Source organism: Paramormyrops kingsleyae, chromosome 2, assembly GCF_048594095.1.
Source record: "Paramormyrops kingsleyae isolate MSU_618 chromosome 2, PKINGS_0.4, whole genome shotgun sequence".
NCBI lineage: Eukaryota > Metazoa > Chordata > Actinopteri > Osteoglossiformes > Mormyridae > Paramormyrops > Paramormyrops kingsleyae.
In genome coordinates this window covers 687,015-712,199 of record NC_132798.1, presented here as the reverse complement: position 1 = coordinate 712,199, position 25,185 = coordinate 687,015, and the positions used below count along the sequence as shown (strand labels likewise).

The 25,185-nt window shown below is 44.5% G+C and overlaps 1 protein-coding gene across 1 annotated transcript in view; it reads left to right on the top strand.

The window, feature by feature from the left end:
* The window catches only part of fibcd1a (fibrinogen C domain containing 1a), a 99,738-nt gene that overhangs the window by 53,070 nt on the left and 21,483 nt on the right, over positions 1-25,185 (top strand). The window contains exon 5 of the mRNA XM_023834453.2: positions 12,686-12,782. Coding sequence (XP_023690221.1) covers positions 12,686-12,782 — 97 coding nt within the window. The remainder of the gene's footprint in view (positions 1-12,685; positions 12,783-25,185) is intronic.

The following is a 25,185-nucleotide window of genomic DNA, read 5'->3' as shown; positions in this document are numbered from 1 at the left end:
AAAAGATTGTTCTTCAAATATAGCCTGTATTTTAAGTAACCTCTAGTATGTGTGTGGACAATTCCGAATGTTGGCAATTTTATTTCAGTTTCCAAAACTGACAAATCTGCCATCACACATTTGCAAGGATGCATAAACATTGGCACATGTATGCGCTTGTCACCAGTTAACAGGATCACCACACAAACCACAACACTGGCATGAATGTTGCTGTTCCCACTGCACACATTGTAGACTGTAATTAGCATTATTAGAATTGTAATGATATTCCCTTATCTGCAGGCCAAACATTTTCACCTCCCCTCAGCATAGATAAAAGCATCTCTGTTTGACCTCTGGCCACTTGGCCAACGGTGAGATTGTTGATCACTCTCAAAGGGGGGGAGCACAGATCTTAGAGTGTGCTCACAGAGTGAGCTGAGAGGCCACAGCGTGCCCTTATCCTGTCAGAGAGGACAGCAGACGTTGCAGGGACACTCCCTCCTGCAGCCAGTGACACAAAGATCGTTTAAGCATGGGGGGCATACGGCTTTTGTGGCACCATTAGTTATCGCTGGCATGCAAGGCTTCTGGGTACTAATAATGTGCACTCTTAGTGCTGGAACCTCCTTCCCCCCCCCCGATTACATATAGTTATAATTAGAAAATTATATAAAAAATAAAAGGAAAAAAGTGTCATGCAATATGAAACTGATTTTTCACAGACGCCCTGCCCCAGTATGGGTACCACTATTCTGTGCCTGTTAAAGTTTATAAAGTGTTTTACACCAGTGGACTGGAATGTGGAAGCTCCATGTTTCAATGACTTGAGACTCAGACCCATGACTTGAGCTGGGGCACAGACTGGAATCATTGTTTGAGGAGCTAGAAACAAATCGGGGGTTATTATAGCTGAGGTTATTTTCACCAGCTCGGTTCATTTCCAGACGTCACGGTGCGCTGTGTTTAACATGGATCCTGAGGTCCATATTGAATGTCACTTTGGACAGAATGTAGGTGAGTTTTACTCAGCATGCCAAACTAGAGCCAAACAGAGGCACCAGGCAGCATAGAATGACAGCTGGAATCAGCTTCCCCATTCACATCACAATCCACTGCACTATAAAACCCTTTGGCAAGACAATATCGAAAAAGACAAGACAAAGTAAAACAGTAGGAATAACTGCAAACTCCATGAACTTGTACAGAATAATGCCTTTCTTTGCCACGGTTATTGCCCATATCCCCAATTTAAAGTCCTAAATGTAGCTGTATTTTATTGAGATGCATAATTAAATCATTGACTGGCAATATTCTATTCATGATAGTTCTGTGGTATGATTAGTCAAAGTAATATTTTGCATTGATGCAAAATCAATTTTTTTCATATTGCCCAGTGATGTGAATCCAGAAAGAAATCAGGCCGTGGTTTTATCGAATAACTTTCCCAATGGAAATCTGCTTAGGAAATAAATACATTTTTTCCACTGACATGCAGTTTTCATTTCACGCTGCAAGGTGCAGTACCACTGGGGCAAGTCAAACACTTTGAAATTCAAAATCTTTATTCCAAATGAAGAAGGTTAATACCATATCATGAATGTACCAAAAGACAGTTTAAACCCAACCAGTATGGCTTGGTGGTTAACTGTGAATTATTTAGCAACTATTTTTTCACAGACGACAAGTGAAGGTGACAAAGCAGACAAGTCTGTCTGAAGCGGTTCCTCTGAGAGACTTTTTGTTGTCGGCTGTAATGCTTCCCTTTTCCCAAAGCAATAAAGCTTGGGTGGCCCTTGTGCTCATGGAACATTTTAGCTGGATGGCAGCTGGCAGGGGATGAATGAAATATCAGAGTAGCATACATTCTGGGGAAGAATCTGGACCAACATATTTGGACACTAACTTCAGCAGAGGTGGAAAGTTCAGGTCCAGAATGTAAAAATCCAGACCAAGATTTTATTTCAGCCAAACATTTGACTGCTCTGTGAATGTGATGCTTTATACTCAACTTGGTTGGTTGAAACAAAATCATGGTCTGGATTTGTACTTTCTGTTCCCTTGTTCCCTTGTCATGACAGTGTTTCCCAATCTAGGAGGACCAAAAATGTGAACTGGGGAGCTGTGAAGGAGCAATAACAAAAGGTGCAGGCTCTACTTCCTTAGGAGGCTGGGGGCCTTCAGTGTCTGCAGCAAACTCCTGCTTATGTTCTACCAGTCTGTCATGGCCAGTGTCCTTTTCTATGCTGTGGTATGTTGGGGAGGCAGCACTAGGAAGAGGGATGCTGGACGACTGGACAGGCTGGTGAGAAAAGCAGCTCTGTGGGGGGCATGGAGCTGGAGTCACTGACATCAGCTGCAGATAGGAGGACCCTGAGCAGACTGCTCTCAATACAGGACAATGACCGTCACCCTCTGCACACCACTTCCTCCAAACAGAAGAGCATGTTCAGTAATAGGCTTCTGTCTCTGTCATGCAGAACAGACAAGCTCAGAAGGTCCTTTGTCCCTATGGCCATACAGCTCTTCAACATCACATGGAAGGGGACGAGTGTGATGAACTTAAGTGTTTAGGCCTGTATAGCACACTGCCCTCCTGTTATTTTCCTTTGTATTGTTGCAGTATGTATGTGTGCGTGAATGTCATAGGTCTGTGTGCCTATGTGTATGTATACTATGTATAAACTACTGGACACCTAAATTTCCTTCTATCTATCTATCTATCTATCTATCTATCTATCTATCTATCTATCATCTATCTATCTATCTATCATCTATCTATCTATCTTTCTAATTATCCATCTATCTATCTATCATCGTCTATCTATCTATCTATCTAATGTGGACCATCTGTGAATCCCCAAGGATTGGATTGGGAAACACTGCCCTAGATAATTGTACACACCCATAGCACAAGGGGGAAGGAAAGGCGTATTTCTGACAGCAGAACTGCAAAGCTGCTGAAAGGTAAAAGTAACATTAATGCTAAAGAAGAAAATGTCAGAGTTTTTCTTTTTTCATCTGCAGTTAAAATTTTATATGAATGCTAACTTACTGAAGGTACAATTCTTAGAGCTGTGCTATTTACGTTCTGGGAGCACAGACGTTTGTCCCTGCAACTTGATGTTTAAAATGGTCAACGTGACTGTAGAACACGTATCTGGATAGCATAGTGATTTTCTTTGATTACAGATAGGCTTGAATTTTAATGTTGGTCTCAGCAGAGGAAAAAAAGAGAAAGAAATCACACATTATTCCTCGGTACCTCTGAGTTTTCCTTAGAGTTTCCACTTTTATCGGATATGATGGTTTGTTTATTATTATTTTATTCGCTAAGAGCAACCGGGTAGAAATGAATGATTCATTCATAATTAATGGCTGCTTGATGACGCTTTAAGTGCAGCCGCCTGTGAAATATTTAGCTATGGAATGCAATGGAATGTGAGCATGTTTGATTGATCATGGGTGCATTCTCTCTCTCTTTTATTTTTCTTCTCTCTTTTCTCTCTTCTGTTTCCCCAAAACCACTTATTTAATGCATTCTCTGCAATCCAGGGCACAAGGTCCAGAAACATCGTCATCATCATCATCATTATTATTGCTGCTGTTGTTGTTATGATCTTTTTTTAGTTTTTCTTATTTTTGGGCTGTTTTACTAAAATCAGGGCTAAATAACAGTGTTTAAAGAAGAAAAAGAAGCAGACTTTGTGATATAGTCCTGCAATGAGATGAAGTGCACAGCAAGTATCTTATAGTACAGTATGAATTAACTCCATTAGTTGTTTCTTTGTCTTTTTGGTGGTATAACGTTCCAGCTTCTCATGTTCCACATATCATGTTTGTGACCAGGCAGTGACCAGGGTTAGTCCGGTGATGTTTTTTGCAATGTTGTTTTGGGAGTTTCTTTCACCTTTGCAGTTAAAATTCTGCTCTGAGTGCTTGGAGGATGCAGAGGAGCTGTGCAGCTGCAGTTAATAAAACGCTTCAGCAAATACCTGTTTGTAATCTCTCTAAGATCAGATGCTGAATCACTCCAGAAAGTGAAACAGCTCATCAGGAAAATGATGTAACGGAAGCAATTTATACCCAGCTGTGTCAGCAGCAAGTATGTGGGGGGGCATTTTTGAGTCAGAATGAAAGGACAGAGGTTGGCATTGCTCCTTCCAGATCTTTCCCAACTCAAAGTGAAGCTTTACACGTGAATGCCAGTGCCGGTGGGTGGCAAGGACGTGCCAACAAGACTGAAGATGGGAGAGCATAAATGGGTCGACTTTTTCTCTGTATTTCATCCCTAGAAACTGAAACATGGAGAGTTTCATGAGAAATAATAGCGGCACAGCAGCAGTTAGCATGGATGCAAAGTTATAGCCTAAAGATTCCACATTCAAGTCCCAGGAGGAGATGAAAAAAGTGATAGAATTATAACATGCTCTGGATAAGTATGTTGGCTATGCATTTAGTTACTGTAAAGACATATAAAGACCCTTGTTCCTGAGTTTGTCCTAAAGCACTAAAAATGCACAGTTTTAGCACACATTTGTGCAATAGTCAATGAACAGCACGAGTCTAGTGGGGATTTCCAAGAAAGACCTATTTAATGGCACTATATGCACGTGCACAGAAGACACTATGTTGAAAGAAGGTCACCGTTTCTGCCTATTCATCTGCTTGCAGTGGTGATAAAACCTGAAATTAAATGCCACTATGAAAGGAAAAGGACCTAATATTTAACTTATTTGCATCTGCCCACTTAGAGTTAGGAATGAAGAAAGGATTTTTTTCCCTTCAGAGTTCAGTATGAATCCTGCTGACCACAGTAAAAGTGGTAATTGCTGAAAGTAATTTACACATCATGTTCTCTGAATCTCACTCAGGAATTTTGACGAGTTTGACCTGTGACATCCACAGTCTTCCTGCTACTGGAAAACGTTTTTTTTCTTCCTTTATCCCAACCTGTCCAGAAAATCCAGTCCGAGTCGAGACCATGACCCTCATACCACATCTTCCTTCTCGCCCCCAATGTCCATCAGAGGGGTACTGTGCAGACAGGCAGTGGCTTTGGGAAACATTGATCAGACTAATAACCTGTTAAACCAGGGATTCTTTGTTTGTATATTGATGAATTCAACTGGCTGCATAACCTTTTGCACATGGACCGGAAGAAAACAATTGGAAAATAAGGATATTTGTTCAAGAAGTTGAAGGGCAACACTACAACAGCTAATGATGTTTTCATCCCCTTTAGTTAGTGATCGCCAAAGAAATTGATTGCCATTATGGAGCACCTGATTGTAACTGTCTCTTAAATCTGGGCCCCTAAGTTACCAGATGGCTGGAACTCTGCCTATAGCAATCAGGAAAACCACTGCTGAGCCTGGCGTTACTCAATACCGACAAGGAAAGCGAATGTCCGTCCTCGGGAGAATGGCTGCAAATAGGCAGCAGGCATGGTCACATGAGGATGTATCAGGTATTGGGAGTGCTACAGCACACAGGGTGCACACAGAGCACAGACAGAGAGCGCACAGGGAGCACACAGAGAGCACACATAGCACACACAGAGCACAGACAGAGAGCGCACAGGAAGCACACAGAGAGCACACATAGCACACACAGGGCACAGACAGAGAGCGCACAGGGAGCACACAGAGAGCACACATAGCACACACAGAGCACAGACAGAGAGCGCACAGGGAGCACACACAGAGCGCACAGGGAGCACACAGAGAGCACACATAGCACACACAGAGCACAGACAGAGAGCGCACATAGCACACACAGGGCACAGACAGAGAGCGCACAGAGAGCGCACATAGCACACACAGGGCACAGACAGAGAGCGCACAGAGAGCGCACATAGCACACACAGAGCACAGACAGAGCAGACAGAGAGCGCACATAGCACACACAGAGCACAGACAGAGCAGACAGAGAGCGCACATAGCACACACAGAGCACAGACAGAGCAGACAGAGAGCACACATAGCACACACAGAGCACAGACAGAGAGCGCACAGGGAGCACACAGAGAGCACACATAGCACACACAGAGCACAGACAGAGAGCGCACATAGCACACACAGGGCACAGACAGAGAGCGCACAGAGAGCGCACATAGCACACACAGAGCACAGACAGAGCAGACAGAGAGCGCACATAGCACACACAGAGCACAGACAGAGAGCGCACATAGCACACACAGGGCACAGACAGAGAGCGCACATAGCACACACAGGGCACAGACAGAGAGCGCACAGGGAGCACACAGAGAGCACACATAGCACACACAGAGCACAGACAGAGAGCGCACATAGCACACACAGGGCACAGACAGAGAGCGCACATAGCACACACAGGGCACAGACAGAGAGCGCACATAGCACACACAGAGCACAGACAGAGAGCGCACATAGCACACACAGGGCACAGACAGAGAGCGCACATAGCACACACAGGGCACAGACAGAGAGCGCACATAGCACACACAGGGCACAGACAGAGAGCGCACAGGGAGCACACAGAGAGCACACATAGCACACACAGAGCACAGACAGAGCAGACAGAGAGCGCACATAGCACACACAGAGCACAGACAGAGAGCGCACAGGGAGCACACATAGCACACACAGAGCACAGACAGAGAGCGCACATAGCACACACAGGGCACAGACAGAGAGCGCACAGGGAGCACACAGGGCACAGACAGAGAGCGCACATAGCACACACAGGGCACAGACAGAGAGCGCACAGGGAGCACACATAGCACACACAGAGCACAGACAGAGAGCGCACATAGCACACACAGGGCACAGACAGAGAGCGCACATAGCACACACAGGGCACAGACAGAGAGCGCACAGAGAGCACACATAGCACACACAGAGCACAGACAGAGCAGACAGAGAGCGCACATAGCACACACAGGGCACAGACAGAGCAGACAGAGAGCGCACAGGGAGCACACAGAGAGCACACATAGCACACACAGAGCACAGACAGAGAGCGCACATAGCACACACAGGGCACAGACAGAGAGCGCACAGAGAGCGCACATAGCACACACAGAGCACAGACAGAGAGCGCACATAGCACACACAGGGCACAGACAGAGAGCGCACAGAAAGCGCACATAGCACACACAGAGCACAGACAGAGAGCGCACATAGCACACACAGGGCACAGACAGAGAGCACACATAGCACACACAGGGCACAGACAGAGAGCGCACATAGCACACACAGGGCACAGACAGATAGCGCACAGAGAGCGCACATAGCACACACAGAGCACAGACAGAGAGCGCACATAGCACACACAGGGCACAGACAGAGAGCGCACATAGCACACACAGAGCACAGACAGAGAGCGCACAGGGAGCACACAGAGCACAGACAGAGCAGACAGAGAGCGCACATAGCACACACAGGGCACAGACAGAAAGCGCACAGAGTGCAGCAGGCAATAAGGGTGCAAGAAAGGGTGGGCAGGACCCATTGCTGACAGGGATGAGTAACACAGGTGTAGACAAACTAAGGAGGCCATGAAGCAGAAAGAGGACAGAGGCAGGGAAAGGATCAGAAGTATAAAGTTGCTTGATTTTAGAAATGAGTCCAAGGGTGGTGATAACAGACTAATTCAGAAACTAAATCGAAGTATGAAAGAGAGAATGCCAAGTATTGAATCTACAAGCGCTTCCTTCAAAACTGAGCACTCAGAGCTGCACGCCTCTTAGTATTACAGTCTGACTTTCTGCCAAAACCGGGATCCGCCATTAATATGCAGCCCTTTAAGGACGAACAAAATCTAGGGTGGACAGGGAGAGCCATGGGATCCAAGGAAGAACACTCTGCTCTTAGCACAAGGCCCCCCCACCGCTCTGCGCATTCGCCCAGCTTTGGGACGGTCGGCACTTAAAGACCTGCGTACTGATTTTCATTTTACGCAGTCAAAACACAGTTTAAATTTAGCTTTTAAGTTAGCTGAGAGGATAACTCGGCAGTGTAAATTTAGCCTGCAGTAGGTGTGCTGAGTTACCGTTTTGCGAGCGGTGTCACTTTGGTGAAAGGTGCTCATTTTGCTGTACCTGGAGATATGATTCCCCGACACACATATTGAATATTTAGCACGGTCAGCTTACACTATGTTCGTTTGCACTAGGCTATGCTGAACTCTCGACGGATTTCTGCCTTAAATGACAAAGTGAAGGATTTGTCATTGCTCTCTCCCAGTAGTCATTCTGTCACCTAACACAGTCCATCTTAGCTGGAGGACGCAGCTGCTGGCTGCCAGTGACTTTCTCCAGCCCACTGTGCTTCAGGGCAGACTCGTTAAGGGCAGACTCGTTAAGGGCAGACTCGTTAAGGGCAGACGCTTCTTGGTGTCCCACCACTTTTCATACCCAGCAGGAAGCTCGTCCTCAAGGATCAAGAGCCGCAGCATTGGTTGTGGGATGAAGAGGGGTGGCCATTCTTGCTCGTAATTGACAGCTCTCAGTGTGCCCGCTTGTCGAGCCCCCCCCCCCCCCCCCCACACCGCCGCCACCCACCGGCTTCTGCAGGGAGCCCCCTGACGTTCTGCTGCCTGTCAGGCTGACAGACGGAGGCCATCTTCCTGGCGTATGAAGCTCTCTCTTCTGCCAGCCTAGCAGCCTGTTTACTCCATGCCTGGCTGCAGCCTTGTGGGGTCTTTCCACTGGGGACGGCAAATCATAACATGTTGTGTATAACTTTTTCCCGAATGTTTTCAAACTTTGGGAATGTTACCCAGGACAGGCACAACAACTGTGATTGTATTAAATATGGCACGGAAATCAAGTCATGAGTGGAATATTAATTTAGAGAATAGCAGTCCTCAACCCCATACTCAGCAGTCAAACAGAAATTAATGTGAAGATTTATCAATATTGCCTCAAGCAGACACTTTTCAGCTCGGAGTGCAGGTTGTACAGGTGCAGCAAATTGGCAGTTAGCCACTATGCTAGGTGTGAATTACACTAGCTATTCCTAGACACTAAATCATAAGCAGGCCCTGGCCATCAGTGTAAGGCGTTTGTCAAGGTATGTGCATCTCCACATCTGACAGCTTATTGGAAGGTTAGGGGTTAAGTTTCCTGGTCCCCAGATGGGAAAACTCTATTTCATAAAAATCCGAGACTGCAATGAAAAAATAAAAAATGGAAAAGGTCTTGTATTTTGTTTGGTTACTTATGGTTATGTTTAGGGCTGGGTAGGGGTTAAGATTGTCATAGTTAGCATTGGCATTTTTCCCATAGAAATGAATGAGTGGTCCCCATAAGGATATGATTACATAACTCTGTGTGTGTGTGTGTGTAGGGGGGGTTTGCATAGATCACTTTGGGGACCAAATTGTCCCCAAAGTGTAGTAAAACCTGAAATATATATTTGGATAACCTCAATTTTATAAAAATCTGTGAATGCAATCAAAAAAGTAAAAATGCCAAAAGTCTTGTATTTGGGTTGGTTACTTATGGTTAAGGTTAGGGATGGGTAGGGGTTAAGGGTGTCGTGATTGGGATTAGGGTTTTTCCCATAGAAATGAATGGACGGTCCCCATTTACTGTAGATAGGTACACCAACATGTGTGTGTGTGTGTGTGTGTGTGTTAATTGCCCCTACATTTCAGTATAGCAAAACTACGTAATATTAACTAAGTGCTAGCAGACACCTTCTCAGTTATACATATATACTATGTAAGTTATTTAAGACACCAAAGTTAAATAAGGTCATATTCAAAAAAGTATCATATCAATTATTTTACTTTTTGATTTAAGAACCACTAGTAACTAACAATGGTAACTCGTTAACAATACAAATGACCCAGTCGGTTGCACAGCAATTTGGTTACATTTAAATGAGCATTTCAGCTAAATAATATATTGATGATGAAATATTTAAATCCATTTGGTATTTTAAGTCATTGTTAAGAATCTGTGAGTTCCCAGCTAGCTGCAGGCCCGACCTCTTCTGTTATGGAACAACATCATACATATTTAGAGGCTCACTGCGTTTAGAGTTAATTGATCACAATAACATTGCCTCCCAGAAGGAGTAAAACTAATATGCCATGCTGGAAATAAGTCCAGAGAAACCTTATTAAATATGGGGAAGGAGCAAACATGTCAAAATAAATCTGAAATCAACACATGCTAGATAACAGACCAGAAAATCGCCTGATGATTCGTGAAAAGCGCATTTAAGCTTCACATACGTAACAACAAAAAACAAAAACTGTCCCTTTAATCACATTATAATACATGACGTTTTACGCAGTCTGTGCCCGTATATGAAGTTTGATTTTATCTACATCATCCATATTCTGAAAACTCTTGTTTTTCCCAGTGGCTCTCAGTCTAGACTTAGGAATTAATTTCAAAATGTATTTATAGTTAAGTTTCCTTTTAAATATCCCCTCTTTACAGGTTTCATAACCAAGTATCATGGCTGAGATATATTTGCAGCTATTTGCAAGGAAGTGCTTCAGACCCCCTTCACCCCATCTTCTGTCCACAAATCGAAATGGCAGTTAATTAAGAGATAACTAGAGGGCACTGAGAATTTAGCAAATCAGGCAGGCGCTGACCCCCTGAGACCGAACTGCATTCTGCAGCCGTCCAGGACCCCGGGACCCTCCCAGCAGACAGGATGGCACACGATTGGCTTAACTGATTGAATGCATTAGTAGCCCGCTGTGAGGAGCGTCCCGCAGCCACGGTCACGCTGAGAGCGAAGGTCCCATTCGGAGCACGTCACCTCATCCTCAGGCGTGGTTTTCACATGCCTGTTTGCCCTGCCTTGTCTCATTAGCAGAAAGAACAGTCACATTGTGGGGACCACTGATGGAAGATAAACTAGCTGACCACAGAAATCAGGCACAACTCACCAGAGACAGGCTAAGATATGTAGAGAAAACTACTGCTTCCTACTGGGGTGTGTGTGTGTGTTTATATGTGTGTGACACATGTCTTATGTGTGTCTAGCATTTCAGTCCCACAGTCGCCTTGAGGTTATAATCATATTCATCCCCCAACTCAAATACCCCCCCCCCCCCCACTCACACACACACACACACATCTTTTTCTTAACCTGGGATGTGAAACACATTTTCAATAATCTGTATGCTATTAATTTATTTTTTAAAATATAAAATATTAATTGCTGAATCAGTCAAATGTTATGTGCATGAAATTTGTGTTTTTAAAAACAAAGACATCTGGGTGGTTATTTAGAAGTTACTCAGCAAGCATTTACAGGAGTTATGGTGAATAATTAAAACCTCTTTGGTTATGCTGTGGATTGGGAGAATGATAAAGTAAAAGAGAGAGTGAGAGGGAGAGTTGGGGGAGATCAGGGGACATTTTGTTTGCCAACTGCATTCATTAACTTTAAATAATGCCCAAAGCACCTGCTCAGATCAGAGATCTTTTATTGGGGACAGTGACTGTTTTCTGAGATCATATGCCCAAAACATATGGGATTTCAGGAAAAGGCTAACATTCTATGACTGCAAATGAAGGTAATTATATATATATATATATATATATATATATATATATATATATATATATATATATATATATATATATATATATATATAAATATGTGAGATTGTGGCACTAGAGACTGAAACCAGAGACTGCCTTTTTATATTGCGCTGAGTTACGCAGCACTTTTGAAAATGTAGAATCAAGGCTTCTGAAGGTTTGGTACATTTTTAATGTTTCACTATGGAAACATAAAACAAACATGAACTATACTGATGCAGACGTGTTATCTAACTTAAATTCAAGCTTCCGAAAGAGACGGCCTCTGGTGATTACAATTAACCCTGGAAAAGTAAAGGATGAATAGCATTTTCCTTCTAGCTGTAGATAGGCTGCTGTAGATATTCAAGAAAATGCTTGCAGACCTCGGAGAGAAATCCATTACCACAAAGGTGTTCAATCAGCACAGTCTCCAAGACAACTTCCAATCAGTATGCGTCACTCTGCATATCGCCATTGTAGCACACTTTGGGAAGTGCGCGACATCATACAGGAGGTGGATCTTCCTTGAGCAGGTGACAGCCAGCAGTATAATATGGCAGCACCTTCTGCACCCCCTTAGTCTCATGGATGACAGGTCCTGCCTTCCAGGCTGTTTGAAAGCATCCATTGATCCAGTGTTTGCTGATTAATCTCCAATAAAACAACCAGAAGTCATTGAGCATCTGCACTGCCTTTTCATCAGCATCTGAAAGTCGAGAAAACCTTGCCGTTGTGTTTTATTTACACATTTATCGGTTTTCTTTTGTAATTTTTCATGAAAATGAGGCCAGCAGATCAATGTATTGTGCCATCAGAAGATTTCCACTGCTACGCTAAGCAGCTCAGGGCAAGGTGTCTTGTGTGTTTTAACAAGAATCCTTTCTGTGATTTGGCATCTTTAGAATTTTTCAATATATATCTGATACATTACACAAGGAGATGACGGGTGATTTTGTGCAATGCTTACTCACCAATGACAGCCCAATAGTGCATCGAGGTCACTCCAGAAAGTAATGTGTTTCAGTGATGGTGAGGTTTTTATATCATAAGTATGGCATTTCAGAGTCACATTTTAAATGATTTGCATAAATGGGCTATAATGTGAGCAAATGTATGTGTCTGTATGATTGATTCTCTCTCCTCCGACTTTTCTGTTGCGTCCAGGTGATCCAGCGGAGGGAGGACGGCTCTGTGAACTTCTTTCGTGACTGGGATGCGTACCGTGAAGGATTTGGGAAAATCACTGGGGAGCACTGGCTTGGTGAGTCCCACCTACTGACCCAAAACGCAGCACTGGTGGCCAGCTGGGACCGTCTGACTTTCCATAACTGTCACATGGGAAGCTACTGTGTCAGTGTGTTTATAGTGTCTCTGCTTCCTTATTCCTGTTCTTTTTTCTGGAAAGTTTACCACAGAGTTTTCATAATGTCTCATACTGATGTTAACTCTTCTTACTGTGAAGCCAAAATAAATATTTTGATAAGAAATGTGCAGGAAGTGATAATATACAGGTATGTTTCGACTGATGACATATCACTGTCCTGTCCAAGGAACATGGGAGTGTAAATACAAACGATTCTCTGTGTTTTTGAATGCTGTAGTGGAGCGCAAATGTGGTGCCCCCTTGGAGACAGAAAACGTTAACAACAGATAAATGGCACATCTCGTGCTTTTAGGGGAAAGAAAGCCCACTCTTAGTGCTGCGTATCAAAAAGAAAATAAAAAATATGTGCAAAATTGCTGCGTTTTTCTGTTTCATTAGTTGAGCAACTTCGTAAAAAAAATTGAGGGCGTAATTTTGTTAGCCACAGACTGGGACAGAAAGCATTTGGCTACAGGGGAGTCGGAAATGGCGCCATAATTCAGGGGTGGCTGATTCACAGTGACGGTCTGCCACCCCGTGTCATGCCGTGTGGATTGAGGCGCTCACCGGAAGCCGGGGAGACGCGGAACACGGCGCTCTCCGGCACGCTGAGGTCAGGGTTACATTGCTGTCACCAGGCAACAGTAAACCCAGAGGACCCCTTCCGTTTAGCCAAAACACAGCCGGTTGTCTGCTTGTAACTTTCAGAACTTCGTCGAATGCGGTAACACACAGTACAATATGGCAACAAAAAAAGGACATATTTTCCTTCCTCATGGTATATAATTCACACAGACCTGTCAGTAGCGAAAATGTGGTGATTTCAGAAGGCTTCTCGGGTCTGTGGTAACGTTTGTGTCTGCATCCGTCCTCAGTCTTCTGCTGATAGCCAGAGAGGCCTGCAAATAGTGCACAGAGGCACGCACCCACACCCCCCAAACGCCCACCCGCCCCGTCGCCACCAGCTCCGCTCAGCTGCGGGCAGCAGTGTGGGATGATGGGGATTTCAAAAGCTTCGCATTTGCCATTTTGGGATTCTACTCCCAGTCTAAGCGGAGTCCACCTTTTAAAATAAGGCAAGAAAAATTGCAAATACACACACACACACACACATATATAAAAAATATATGTACTGTATATTATAATATATATTATATTATTACTCATAACAATATAATAACAATAATAGCCAGGCCTGGGGGAGGGGCCCGTTGGCAAGCGCCTGGTGGCCGGGCCTTGGCCCGTGGGGCCCGGCCGGGCACAGCCCGAAAGAGGCACGCGGGACTGTCCCCAGGTGGGCCCACCACCCGCAAGGGGAATGTCAGGGGTTCCGTGCATTGTGGATCGGGTGGTGGCCAAGGGAGGCCCTGGCGGTCCGATCCCCGGCTGACAAAACTGGCTTTCGGGACATGGAATGTCACCTCTCTGGTGGGGAAGGAGCCTGAGCTTGTGCGTGAGGTTGAGAGGTATCGACTAGATATAGTCAGGCTCACCTCAACACATAGCTTGGGTTCTGGAACCAATCTCCTGGAGAGGGGCTGGACGCTCTTTTACTCTGGAGTTGCGGCGGGTGAGCGACGCCGGGCTGGGGTGGGGCTATTGGTGGCCCCACAGCTCGGTGCATTAACAACGGAGATTACCCCGGTGAACGAGAGGGCTGTTTCCCTGCGCCTTCGGGTCGGGGATAGGTCTCTGACTGTCATCTGCGCTTATGCGCCGAATGTCAGTTCGGAGTACCCGGCCTTCTTGGATTCCCTTAGCGGTATGCTATTTGGCATGCCGCGGGGGGATTCCATCGTTTTGCTGGGGGACTTCAACGCTCACGTGGGCAATGACAGTGTGACCTGGAAGGGGGTGATTGGGAGGAACGGCCTCCCTGATCTGAATCCGAGTGGTGCTCTGTTATTGGACTTCTGTGCAATGCATGGTTTGTCCATAACGAACACCATGTTCGAGCATAAGGGTGTCCATAAGTGGACATGGTACGAACATGCCCGGGGCTACAGGTCGATGATCGATTTTATAATCGTATCAACTGATCTGCGGCCCTCCGTCTTGGACACTCGGGTAAAGAGAGGGGCAGAGCTGTCAACTGATCACCACCTGGTGATGAGTTGGCTCAGGTGGTGGGGGAGGAAGCCGGTCAGACCTGGTAGGCCCAAGCGCATAGTGAGGGTCTGCTGGGAACGTCTGGCAGAGGCTCCTGTTCGCTGGAGCTTTAACTCGTGCCTCCGGTAGAATTCTGACTGCATGCCGGGGGAGGTAGGGGACATTGAGTCTGAATGGACACTGTTCCGGACCTCCATTGTGGAAGCGGCCGTACGGAGCTGTGGCTGCAGGGTGGTCATGCCTGTCATGGCGGTAACCCCCGTACCCGATGGTGGACACCAGAGGTGAGGGGGGCCGTGAAGCTGAAGAAGGAGGCTTACCGGGAATTATTAGCCCGGGGGTCTCCGGAGGCAGCTGACGGGTACCGGCGGGCCAGGCGGAACGCGGCTCGGGCGGTCGCAGAAGCAAAAACCTGGGCGTGGGAGGAGTTCGGTGAGGCCATGGAAAGTGACTTTCGGTCGGCCTCAAAAAGGTTCTGGCAAACCAAGAGGGGGAAGCAGCTCCTGGTTCCTACTATTTATAGTGGGGGGGAGGGGGTGCTGTTGACCTCACCTGGGGACATCATCCGGAGGTGGAAGGAATACTTTGAGGACCTCCTCAACCCTGCCTCAGATACATCTACGCATACTGCCTTTGAGACATCTGAGGGCACAGAGCCCGAGGGTGCTGGGGCGGGCTTGCCCATCACTGAGGCTGAGGTGGCCGGGGTGGTTAAACAACTCCGTGGTGGCCGGGCCCCGGGGGTGGACGAGATCCGCCCGGAGTACCTGAAGGCTCTAGATGTTGTGGGGCTGTCGTGGCTGACACGCCTTCTCAACAGTGTGTGGAGGTCAGGGACAGTGCCGCTGGATTGGCAGACCGGGGTGGTGGTCCCCTTATTTAAGAAAGGGGACCGGAGGGTGTGTTCCAACTACAGGGGGATCACACTTCTCAGCCTCCCTGGGAAAGTCTATTCCGGGGTACTGGAGAGGAGGGTGAGATCGATAGTCGAATCTCGGATTCAGGAGGAACAATGCGGTTTTCGTCCTGGTCGTGGAACACTGGACCAGCTTTATACCCTTGCAAGGGTACTGGAGGGGGCATGGGAGTTTGCCTATCCAGTCTACATGTGTTTTGTGGATTTGGAAAAGGTTTACGACCAGGTTCCCCGAGGTGCTCTGTGGGGGGTGCTTCGAGAGTATGGGGTCCGGGGTCCACTGTTGTGGGCGATCCGGTCCCTGTACGAACGGAGCAGAAGCTTGGTCCGCATTGCCGGCAATAAGTCGGACGTGTTCCAGGTGCGTGTTGGGCTCCGCCAGGGCTGCCCTTTGTCATCGGTCCTGTTTATCATATTTATGGACAGGATTTCTAGGCGCAGCCAAGGCGTTGAGGGTGTCCAGTTGGGTGACCTCAGGATTGCCTCGCTGCTTTTTGCAGACGATGTCGTCCTGTTGGCTTCATCTGCTGGGGATCTCCAGCAGGCACTGGGGCGGTTCGCAGCCGAGTGTGAAGCGGCAGGGATGAGGATTAGCACCTCCAAGTCCGAGACCATGGTTCTCAGCCGGAAATGGGTGGTTTGCCCTCTTCGGGTTGGGGAAGATGTACTGCCTCAAGTGGAGGAGTTTAAGTATCTCGGGATCTTGTTCACGAGTGAGGGTAGGCGAGATCGGGAGCTGGATAGACGGATCGGAGCGGCGTCTGCAGTTCTGCAGGCGCTTAACCGATCCGTCGTGGCTAAGAAAGAACTGAGCCAAAAAGCCAAGCTCTCGATCTATTGGTCCATCTTTGTCCCTACCCTCACCTATGGTCATGAGCTATGGGTAATGACCAAAAGAACGAGATCGCGAATACAAGCGGCCGAAATGAGGTTTCTCCGCAGGGTGTCTGGGCTCTCCCTTAGGGATAGGGTGAGAAGTTCGGATATCCGGGAGGGCCTCAGAGTAGAACCGCTGCTTCTTCACGTCGAAAGGAGCCAGTTGAGGTGGTTTGGACATCTGGTGCGGATGCCTCCTGGGCGGCTACCCGGAGAGGTTTTCCGTGCATGTCCTACAGGGAGGAGGCCCCGGGGCAGGCCCAGGATGGATGGATAATTATTTATATATATATATATAAATGATTTGTATTCCCTTAAAGAAAATTGGTGTTTTTAAAGTTCATCCTGTAGCCTTATTTGTGTTTCTATTGCATCTAGTGACCAAACACACACACACACGGGGGCACACACACATGGGCACACACGGGAACACACACACACACCCAGACACAAATGCACGCACACACACATGGGCACACACACACACACACGGGAACACACACACACACCCAGACACAAATGCACGCACACACACATGGGCACACACACACACACGGGAACACACACACACACCCAGACACACCCAGACACAAATGCACGCACACACACATGGGCACACACACACACACACGGGAACACACACACGGGAACACACACACCCAGACACAAATGCACGCACACACACATGGGCACACACACACACACACGGGAACACACACACACACCCAGACACAAATGCACGCACACACACATGGGCACACACACACACACGGGAACACACACACACACCCAGACACAAATGCACGCACACACACATGGGCACACACACACACACTACTATACAGAAGGATCTACACTCAAAACTTACATATGTATATATGTGTATATGTATATATATATGTATATACTGTATGTATATATGTATATATTTGTATATACATATATACTTGTATATGTATATATGTATATATATGTATATATATATGTATATGTGTGTGTATGTATGTATGTATATATATATATGTATATACTGTATGTATATATGTATATATTTGTATATACATATATACTTGTATATGTATATATGTATATACATGTATATATATGTATATGTGTGTGTATGTATGTATGTATGTATAGATATACTGTATGTATATATAAACATACATATATATTCATCAGCTGTTCATCCATATACCTAGCATTGTGGATCCTGTTATACTGTCTTTTTTATTATTGCTGCTGTTTCTAAGGAATTTCCCCATTGTGGGATTAATAAAGTCAATCTAATCTAATCTAATCTACAAATGCTATGAAATTTATCTTTACGGTTGATTCTTCCCACACTCACTTGCCTTTGAACATATATGTTTGTGCAAGTTATGTTAGCTAAGATAAGCTAATGTTTTACTCATAAGAAATCTATTTTTAGCATGAATTTCTTAGCCTGTTTTTGGGTCAAAAACCAGTCATCAGTCTGGAAATATTCATTCTGGAAACATTGTATCAATTAATGAATATCTAACCCAAATTTACCATTTACATCTGAAAAGAGGCTTTTTATATCAAGAAAACTCCCCCACCCCCCAGCGGAACTGATCTTTGCATGTTGCTGTATCTCTAACCAGCAATTACAGAGAAGGCAGATCACATTTTTGCTGGCATTTTTATTGGCTGCTGTACAAAAGAAATATATTGTATTTGAATTTGAATTTTGACTAGCATCGTCTTTCAGACAGAACTGCTAATGTTTTCGTCAGGTCACTAAAAGCAGTGTGGTCTGCAGTGCGAAGTCCCCATTACACTGTAATGAATTCAAGGCGTGAGCCATGTCTGTTTCCCGGTCTACTCCATTGATCTGCAGCGAACTTGCAGTGCCAAGTAATTCATTAACATTGGGTTAGAATGACTCGCATAAGGATGATGTTTTCAAAACAATCCTATCAGCAAACGCTTTGCCTGACTTTCCCTTCATATTGATTTTAATGGAAGGTGGGAAGTCATTCACTAAGATAAATTTTCCGATCTTTCTCATCACATCCTAAGGAATTTTTTATACATGTTCTGACAGAGATGAGTAAGTGGGTTAGCAGTGTCTGGTAGCAAGACACATCATTACTGGCTTAGCACATTATAGACCTATTGTTGGCTTCCATGTCAGTCTGTTATTAATTTCCTTTGGTATATAGTACCTGGCTTGATAATCAAGTGTATTTAATTTTAAGTTAACATGATTTCTGACTCATTGTGAAGTTGAAGGGCATCACACCATGGGGATTATGGGTAATGTAAAATAGTGTGTGGTTGTACATTTGCTCTGTGATGAGCAGAAAGTCCCTATATGCAGTATCCTAGCTCATGCTGTGTGCTTTCTGGGATGGATTCCTGTAATTGCCATTCAGCTGTTACAGAAAAAAACACAAATTGGGTTTTATTTCATGATGACAAAGTAAGCTTATAAGTATTTAGGACAAATAATTAAGTAATGTTCACCCCCAAGCTACCTGCTCATGATAGTGCTGTCCCTCATCCAGCAACATCTCATGTGGGCTTCTTGTGTTTGAGCCCCAAGATGCATTATATAGTCAACCAAACAACTCAGAATCCAACCCCATTCTGATTAAACCACACTACTCATCTGGCCACACAGGAGAGCACATTCTGCTAAACTTAACCTTCATATCCCATTGGTTATCAAAGAATGTCACTAACCATCTATGGCTAGATTCATAAAAAATGTTGGTAACTTTATGGCATCACACTAAACTAGAGCTGCTAAATTAAAGCTCATTCATAAAGCTTGTCTGATTAACATGCCATTATTGGTAAGGGACATCACATGAAAAGGCCAATGAAGATCAGCGAGTTACTGAGCTGATGAGTTCCTCAAGCAAATCACCCTCCTCATGTACTCAATTGTAGTATAGTAGTTGTACACAACAACGATAATGGCAAAGTTTGCCTTATGGCTAAAACGGTAAAGATTCCACTACCAAAAGTCATTAAAAAACATAGTACTTTAACATTTATTGATCACTAACACATGAAGCATTTATGATTTAAAATATCGCCAGATGTCACACCTCTAAAATTTACCACCAGAATAATTTCTGCACGTCGCTTTTATGAGTCACTGCCCAATATATAGATAAGGAAGTTCCGAATTAATGTCCCAGTAAAAATGCTAATAAATGCCAATAGCAGACGTTTATGAATGAGGGAAAATGGTAGCGTGGTGGTATTTGCCATTATTGACGCACTAAGCCATGGGTCCCAAAACCTTTCAGCCCACAGCTCTCAAAATAACAATGTCAGAGACTCAGAACTCCCATTTTTGGAAGTGTGTCCCCCTCAGTAGATTTTGCCGACGGGGGTGTGTCCCTCTCAGTCGATTTTGCCGATCGGGGGTGTGTCCCTCTCAGTAGATTTTGCAGACGGGGGGTGTGTCCCTCTCAGTCGATTTTGCCGATCGGGGGTGTGTCCCCCTCAGTAGATTTTGCAGACGGGGGGGTGTGTCCCTCTCAGTAGATTTTGCAGATGGGGGGGTGTCCCCCTCAGTAGATTTATCATAATCTACTGGTTCTGCTTACAATTACAATGGAATTTTTTCACATCTTTAATTTTTTGTAAACAAAAACTGGAAATCAGTAATCAGTTTGCGAACGCCCCCCCCCTCCCCCCAACCAGTGTCTCGTGATCTCCCCCCAGGCCTTCACTGAACCATGGTACAATATGCGGTAAGTTTTATGAATCTGGGCCTTAGTCTTTTGCGGCAAATGAGGCCATTTTAAATGGAAGCTAAAGCAATACGTTTTCTGTCCTCTTTTCACCGTGAAGGTTAGTGTACCTACACCTCACGTTAGATTTAGCTGCCTAGTTCACCACCAGTTGGCTCACTGGCAGCATTCATTCACGGGCAGCGCCACAAATTAAGAAGCGTCATGGCTGGCAAGCAGGTCAAGCCGTCACCTTCTCTTTTTCGGCAGCCCCTCAACGGCATGGAGCGTTAGAGACGGGGCGGGGGGGGGGAACGTGCCGTCACGCTCCGGCAGAGGGAGGGGGCTTTGAAGGGCCAGCAGCTTCACTGGCTGCTTTGAGACACCATGAGCCATCGCCTGCCTGTCTCTTTGTTTTATATTCGCATTTTGAGCCTCATCGATTTCAATAAGCTTAGATAAGCAATTTCACCTCTGATGCGTGCGGCTCACTGGCTGTGCTCCCCTGCCCGCTCGGATCTCAGTAAGCGCCATGACAGCGCCTGAGCCCATTTCCAGGGGATTATCCCCGCCACCTGTGGAAGCTGCCACTGCCCGTGGTCAGGGAAGCGCATTTGGGTGTGTCGTGGGTGGGTGGGGGCTCACCATCGAGGCTGCAACCTGGATGAATGGCTGGATAAGTGGGTCTCTGTCTCACTCTGTTGCTTGAGAGCGCGTTATAATCTGGGCTTGTAGACTCCGCATCTCTGGACTGGCATTCATTGGGCCGTGACAGTCGCATAACTAAGGCAGAGTTCTTGCTGATGTTTCATTGCATGTGAACATGTGGCCATGACCTTGTGCTGCGGAGAAACACAAACCTACAAACAACCACAAAACTATTAGTGGCAGAAGGATTAAACCAGTAACAGATTTGACTGGTAGAAGCAGGAAAGTTTGAGAAGAAAAAAATACAACTACTCATTGCCAAGAAAAAGATAAGTTTTTTACATTTTCACGCTACGTATATTTTGTGAATGACCTAATCATTGTTTGTGTGGTGACAAAGAGGTTTATCTTGCAGAACTTACACTCAGTACATCTGAAATGTGATTATTATTCTCACAGAAAAGGCACATTTAATTGTGGAAATATGCAGTGCCAAACCCATATGGGCCGTGAAGTGGGTTGTATTCTGAGAGGTTCCTGAGGCTGTGTCACGGCGACTCTTTGAACTTTGTACACTGGAATGTAGAAAACTTATTATGTATGAGGTATGATTCATTTAATTTATCACGTGAGGTCTGACTTTCCATTTGCGTTGATGTTTTTTGCATGTCTTTGTGGGTTACTGTAGTATTGAAGTCAAAAGTCAAATTTATTTATGAAGCACATTTAATAACAACATTTGTTGACCAATGTGCTATACAGGATGAACAAAAATAAAGGGAAGATAATAATAATAGCAACAATAATAATAATAATAATAATAATAATAATAATGGGTATAAAAGAAAAAAATAGCATTGAAATACAAGAAACTGCAGTAGAAACAGTAGAATTCGTAGTACTAACAATCAAAGGTACTAGCAGTAGTAGTTATGCTAATAGTATTAGTAGCAGTAGGAACAGTTCATTATCAGTACCACTAGCAGTAGTAGCAGTGCTATCAGTAATAGTAGCTGTAGCAGTAGAAGCTGTAGTATTGCTTACAATCTTCAGCATTTAGAAACACTGTGTAGCTCCCCTGCTCCTATGATATGAATGAGAGCCAGTGATGTGGTACAGGAATGATTTGTGTGTTGCATCATTTATTTTTCATCCTTCAGGAATTGGTTACAGATGAGTTATAGCGACTTTTAATTGCAGTGGCCATGTAAAGATTCATAAATATGTTCTTTTTATAAAGAAATAAAAAGAACTCACCATCCAATTATAATTCTGCTTAGGAATTAGAGGCATGGAATGTTGCGAGTAATTTGTGGGCAATTTGCTAATTCTGGACCTTGCATGCATTTCACGTTGACTATTTCCTCTAAAAACATCTTACTTATGCTGGCCTACCTGTCCGTTCTGCTGTTTCGGATCCATTTAAGGTTTCTCTGGGATGAATAATAAAAATACTGCTGACAGGTAAATAAACGTATCCCAGAATGCATCTCCTTTCCATTTGATATGCTCAGTATGGACTTCTGTATGTTTGTGTATAGGCCTGTGTGTGTTTGCAGCATGTTCAAGTAGTACCATATTTTTGTTTGTTCCTGGAAGTTACTCTGATCAGTTACTGCTTTTGTCAGTTTAATAGAAATTAACGTATTGAAAATGGAAAAATGTTCCTGGTTGTATCTACAGCCAGTGGGAGAAAGAGGAGAACTACCTCAGGATATTATCTGCAATGAAACAAATGAGGAAGTAGAAATTCTCAAGCGACCTCAGTGTAGGTCTGACTGCTGTAACACGAATAACGTCTACAGTGCAAGGTGTTAAGTGCTGAGATTGGAGCCACAGGACATTCCAAAGGTCCTTTACTGAATAAACGAGCAAGAGGTTTGAGAAACAGCTGTAATTTAGGACAATCTGCAGTCATCGTGACATTTTCAAGGTTTTCTCCAGCTTTCCACTGATAAGTTTTTCACTTTTCACTATTTACTACCATCCTTCAATTTTCTCTGTGCTGTATCACTGGCAGGCAAAAGTATCAATGCAGAATTTAACTGATCTGGTTATTTTTTTAAAAAATAAAAATAAGAATATTGTCGCAGTCCAATAGAAACCACGTACATCAATTTTTTGATGATTGTGACTTTTTACTGTATATGGAATACACCCATTCTCCTCTGTCGACCAACAGTGTTTGACATCTAATTGATGAATGAAAAGATGTTTTATGAAGTCATCTATTTAATTTGTATTTGTCTTTGTACTTGGGATGGCATGGTGGTGCAGTGGTTAGCACTGTGACCTCACACCTCTGGGACCAGGATCTGAGTCCCCACCATGGCTCTGTGTGTGTGCGGTTCTGCATGTTCTCTCTCTGTCATTATGTGGTTTCCTCTGGGTACTCAGGGTTCCCCCCCACAGACCAAAAACTTGCTGAGGTTAATTGCAGTTACCAAACTATCCATAGGTGTGAATGGTGTGTGTGTGCCCTGTGATGGGTTAGCACCCCATCCTGGGCTGGTGCCTGAAGCTTCTGGGAGAGGCTCCAGACTCCCTATGACCCTGAATTGTAACATGTGGTTACAGAAAATGGAGGGATTATGGTTGTATTAGTTAACAATTGTATTCATGGTGATCACTGAATTGCTTTAATTTGTTAATCTTAAAAACGTAACATTGTGAACATAAGGGAAGATTTGTTTTTATCTTGTTGATGCTGATATTTTTGATATTTGGATTGACAACAATCCGCATACAGTAAGTCCATTTTTGTAAAGTAGTTTCTGAGAAAATCTATTTTTCACGCTACTGAAATAATAGAACTTTTGAGATACGTTTTCATTGGACAGCGACCGTACATAGGCCCTGTTTACACTAGTTTTAAAATGGGTCTTGCATGATTGAATCACCAGTGGACAGGGCTAAATAGTGCAAATGGTCACCAAAACGTACTGTGATCTGATCACTCAAAGCACTTTCCAAGGTGGTCTGGGACCACATATGCTTTGTAGTGTAAACGGAAATGTGTCCTGTTGCATCCCTGATACAGACGTCACAATAACTGTGCACAGGGCCACTAGGGGAAGTGGCCAGCTGGTCACCTTGGAGATGCATGATGGTCACAAGTGCAAACGGCCTTGTGTCTTGGCTGTCTGCTGGTGATCGATCACCCAAGACACATTTTAAAACTAAGTGTAAACAGGACCTTAAAAACACGTCCTTTTGTTTTAATCTGATGTTTAGCATTTTAAGATTAGCTAAAACTAAAACTGAAATTAAGGGATGATTTATTCTCTATATTCCTTCAGTTTATTGCAGGTTTGAGTCCCCAGTGTTTTTTTTCCCCAATACCTTCTTTTTTGGGATGAAAATTTCTGATGTTGGACCACATAGGGACTTCATATATTCAGTTTGTCCGCTTTCTCCCTTTTTTTATTTCTCCTTGGGGCAGTTCTTGTGTGATCGGTGGGGGTTTGTTCTTATGGTGAGCACCTACTGTACCATCATATCTCCAGGCTTATATACACCATACATTGCTTTTTGTTTGCTTCTGAAAATCCACAAACGTGGTATTGAGTGTTTTTCAAATCTCATTGCACACTTGGAACAGTGTGCCTTGCATTTATGTCAATGTGTCGTACTGACTCATAGCCAACTTCTGTTCTGTTTCGTTCCCTGTGGTACTTCTGGAAGGCCACGGGAAATATTTACACACAAAAGGGATGCAGATGTACTAAAAATGTAATGTTATGCAAAAAAAGGATTTTGGCAAGTGTCTTTGATTCTTTTGAAGTAAGCGTGGGATTCTACAGCGCCCGCTTTCTCAAACAGTGCGCGTGGCCTGAAAGTTGCTATGGTCAGGCTATTATAAAAATAAATTTACACGGTTTTCACATTTCATAACTTTAATTTGAGCTGGATTGCTGAGTGATCTTACTGTACTTATTTTGATAGTGTGCCTGACAGCACCAGGTCCCAATTGTGAGCTATAAATAAATATCCAATTTTAACAGGCTGAAAAGATTTATCTGTTTGCACTGTGCTA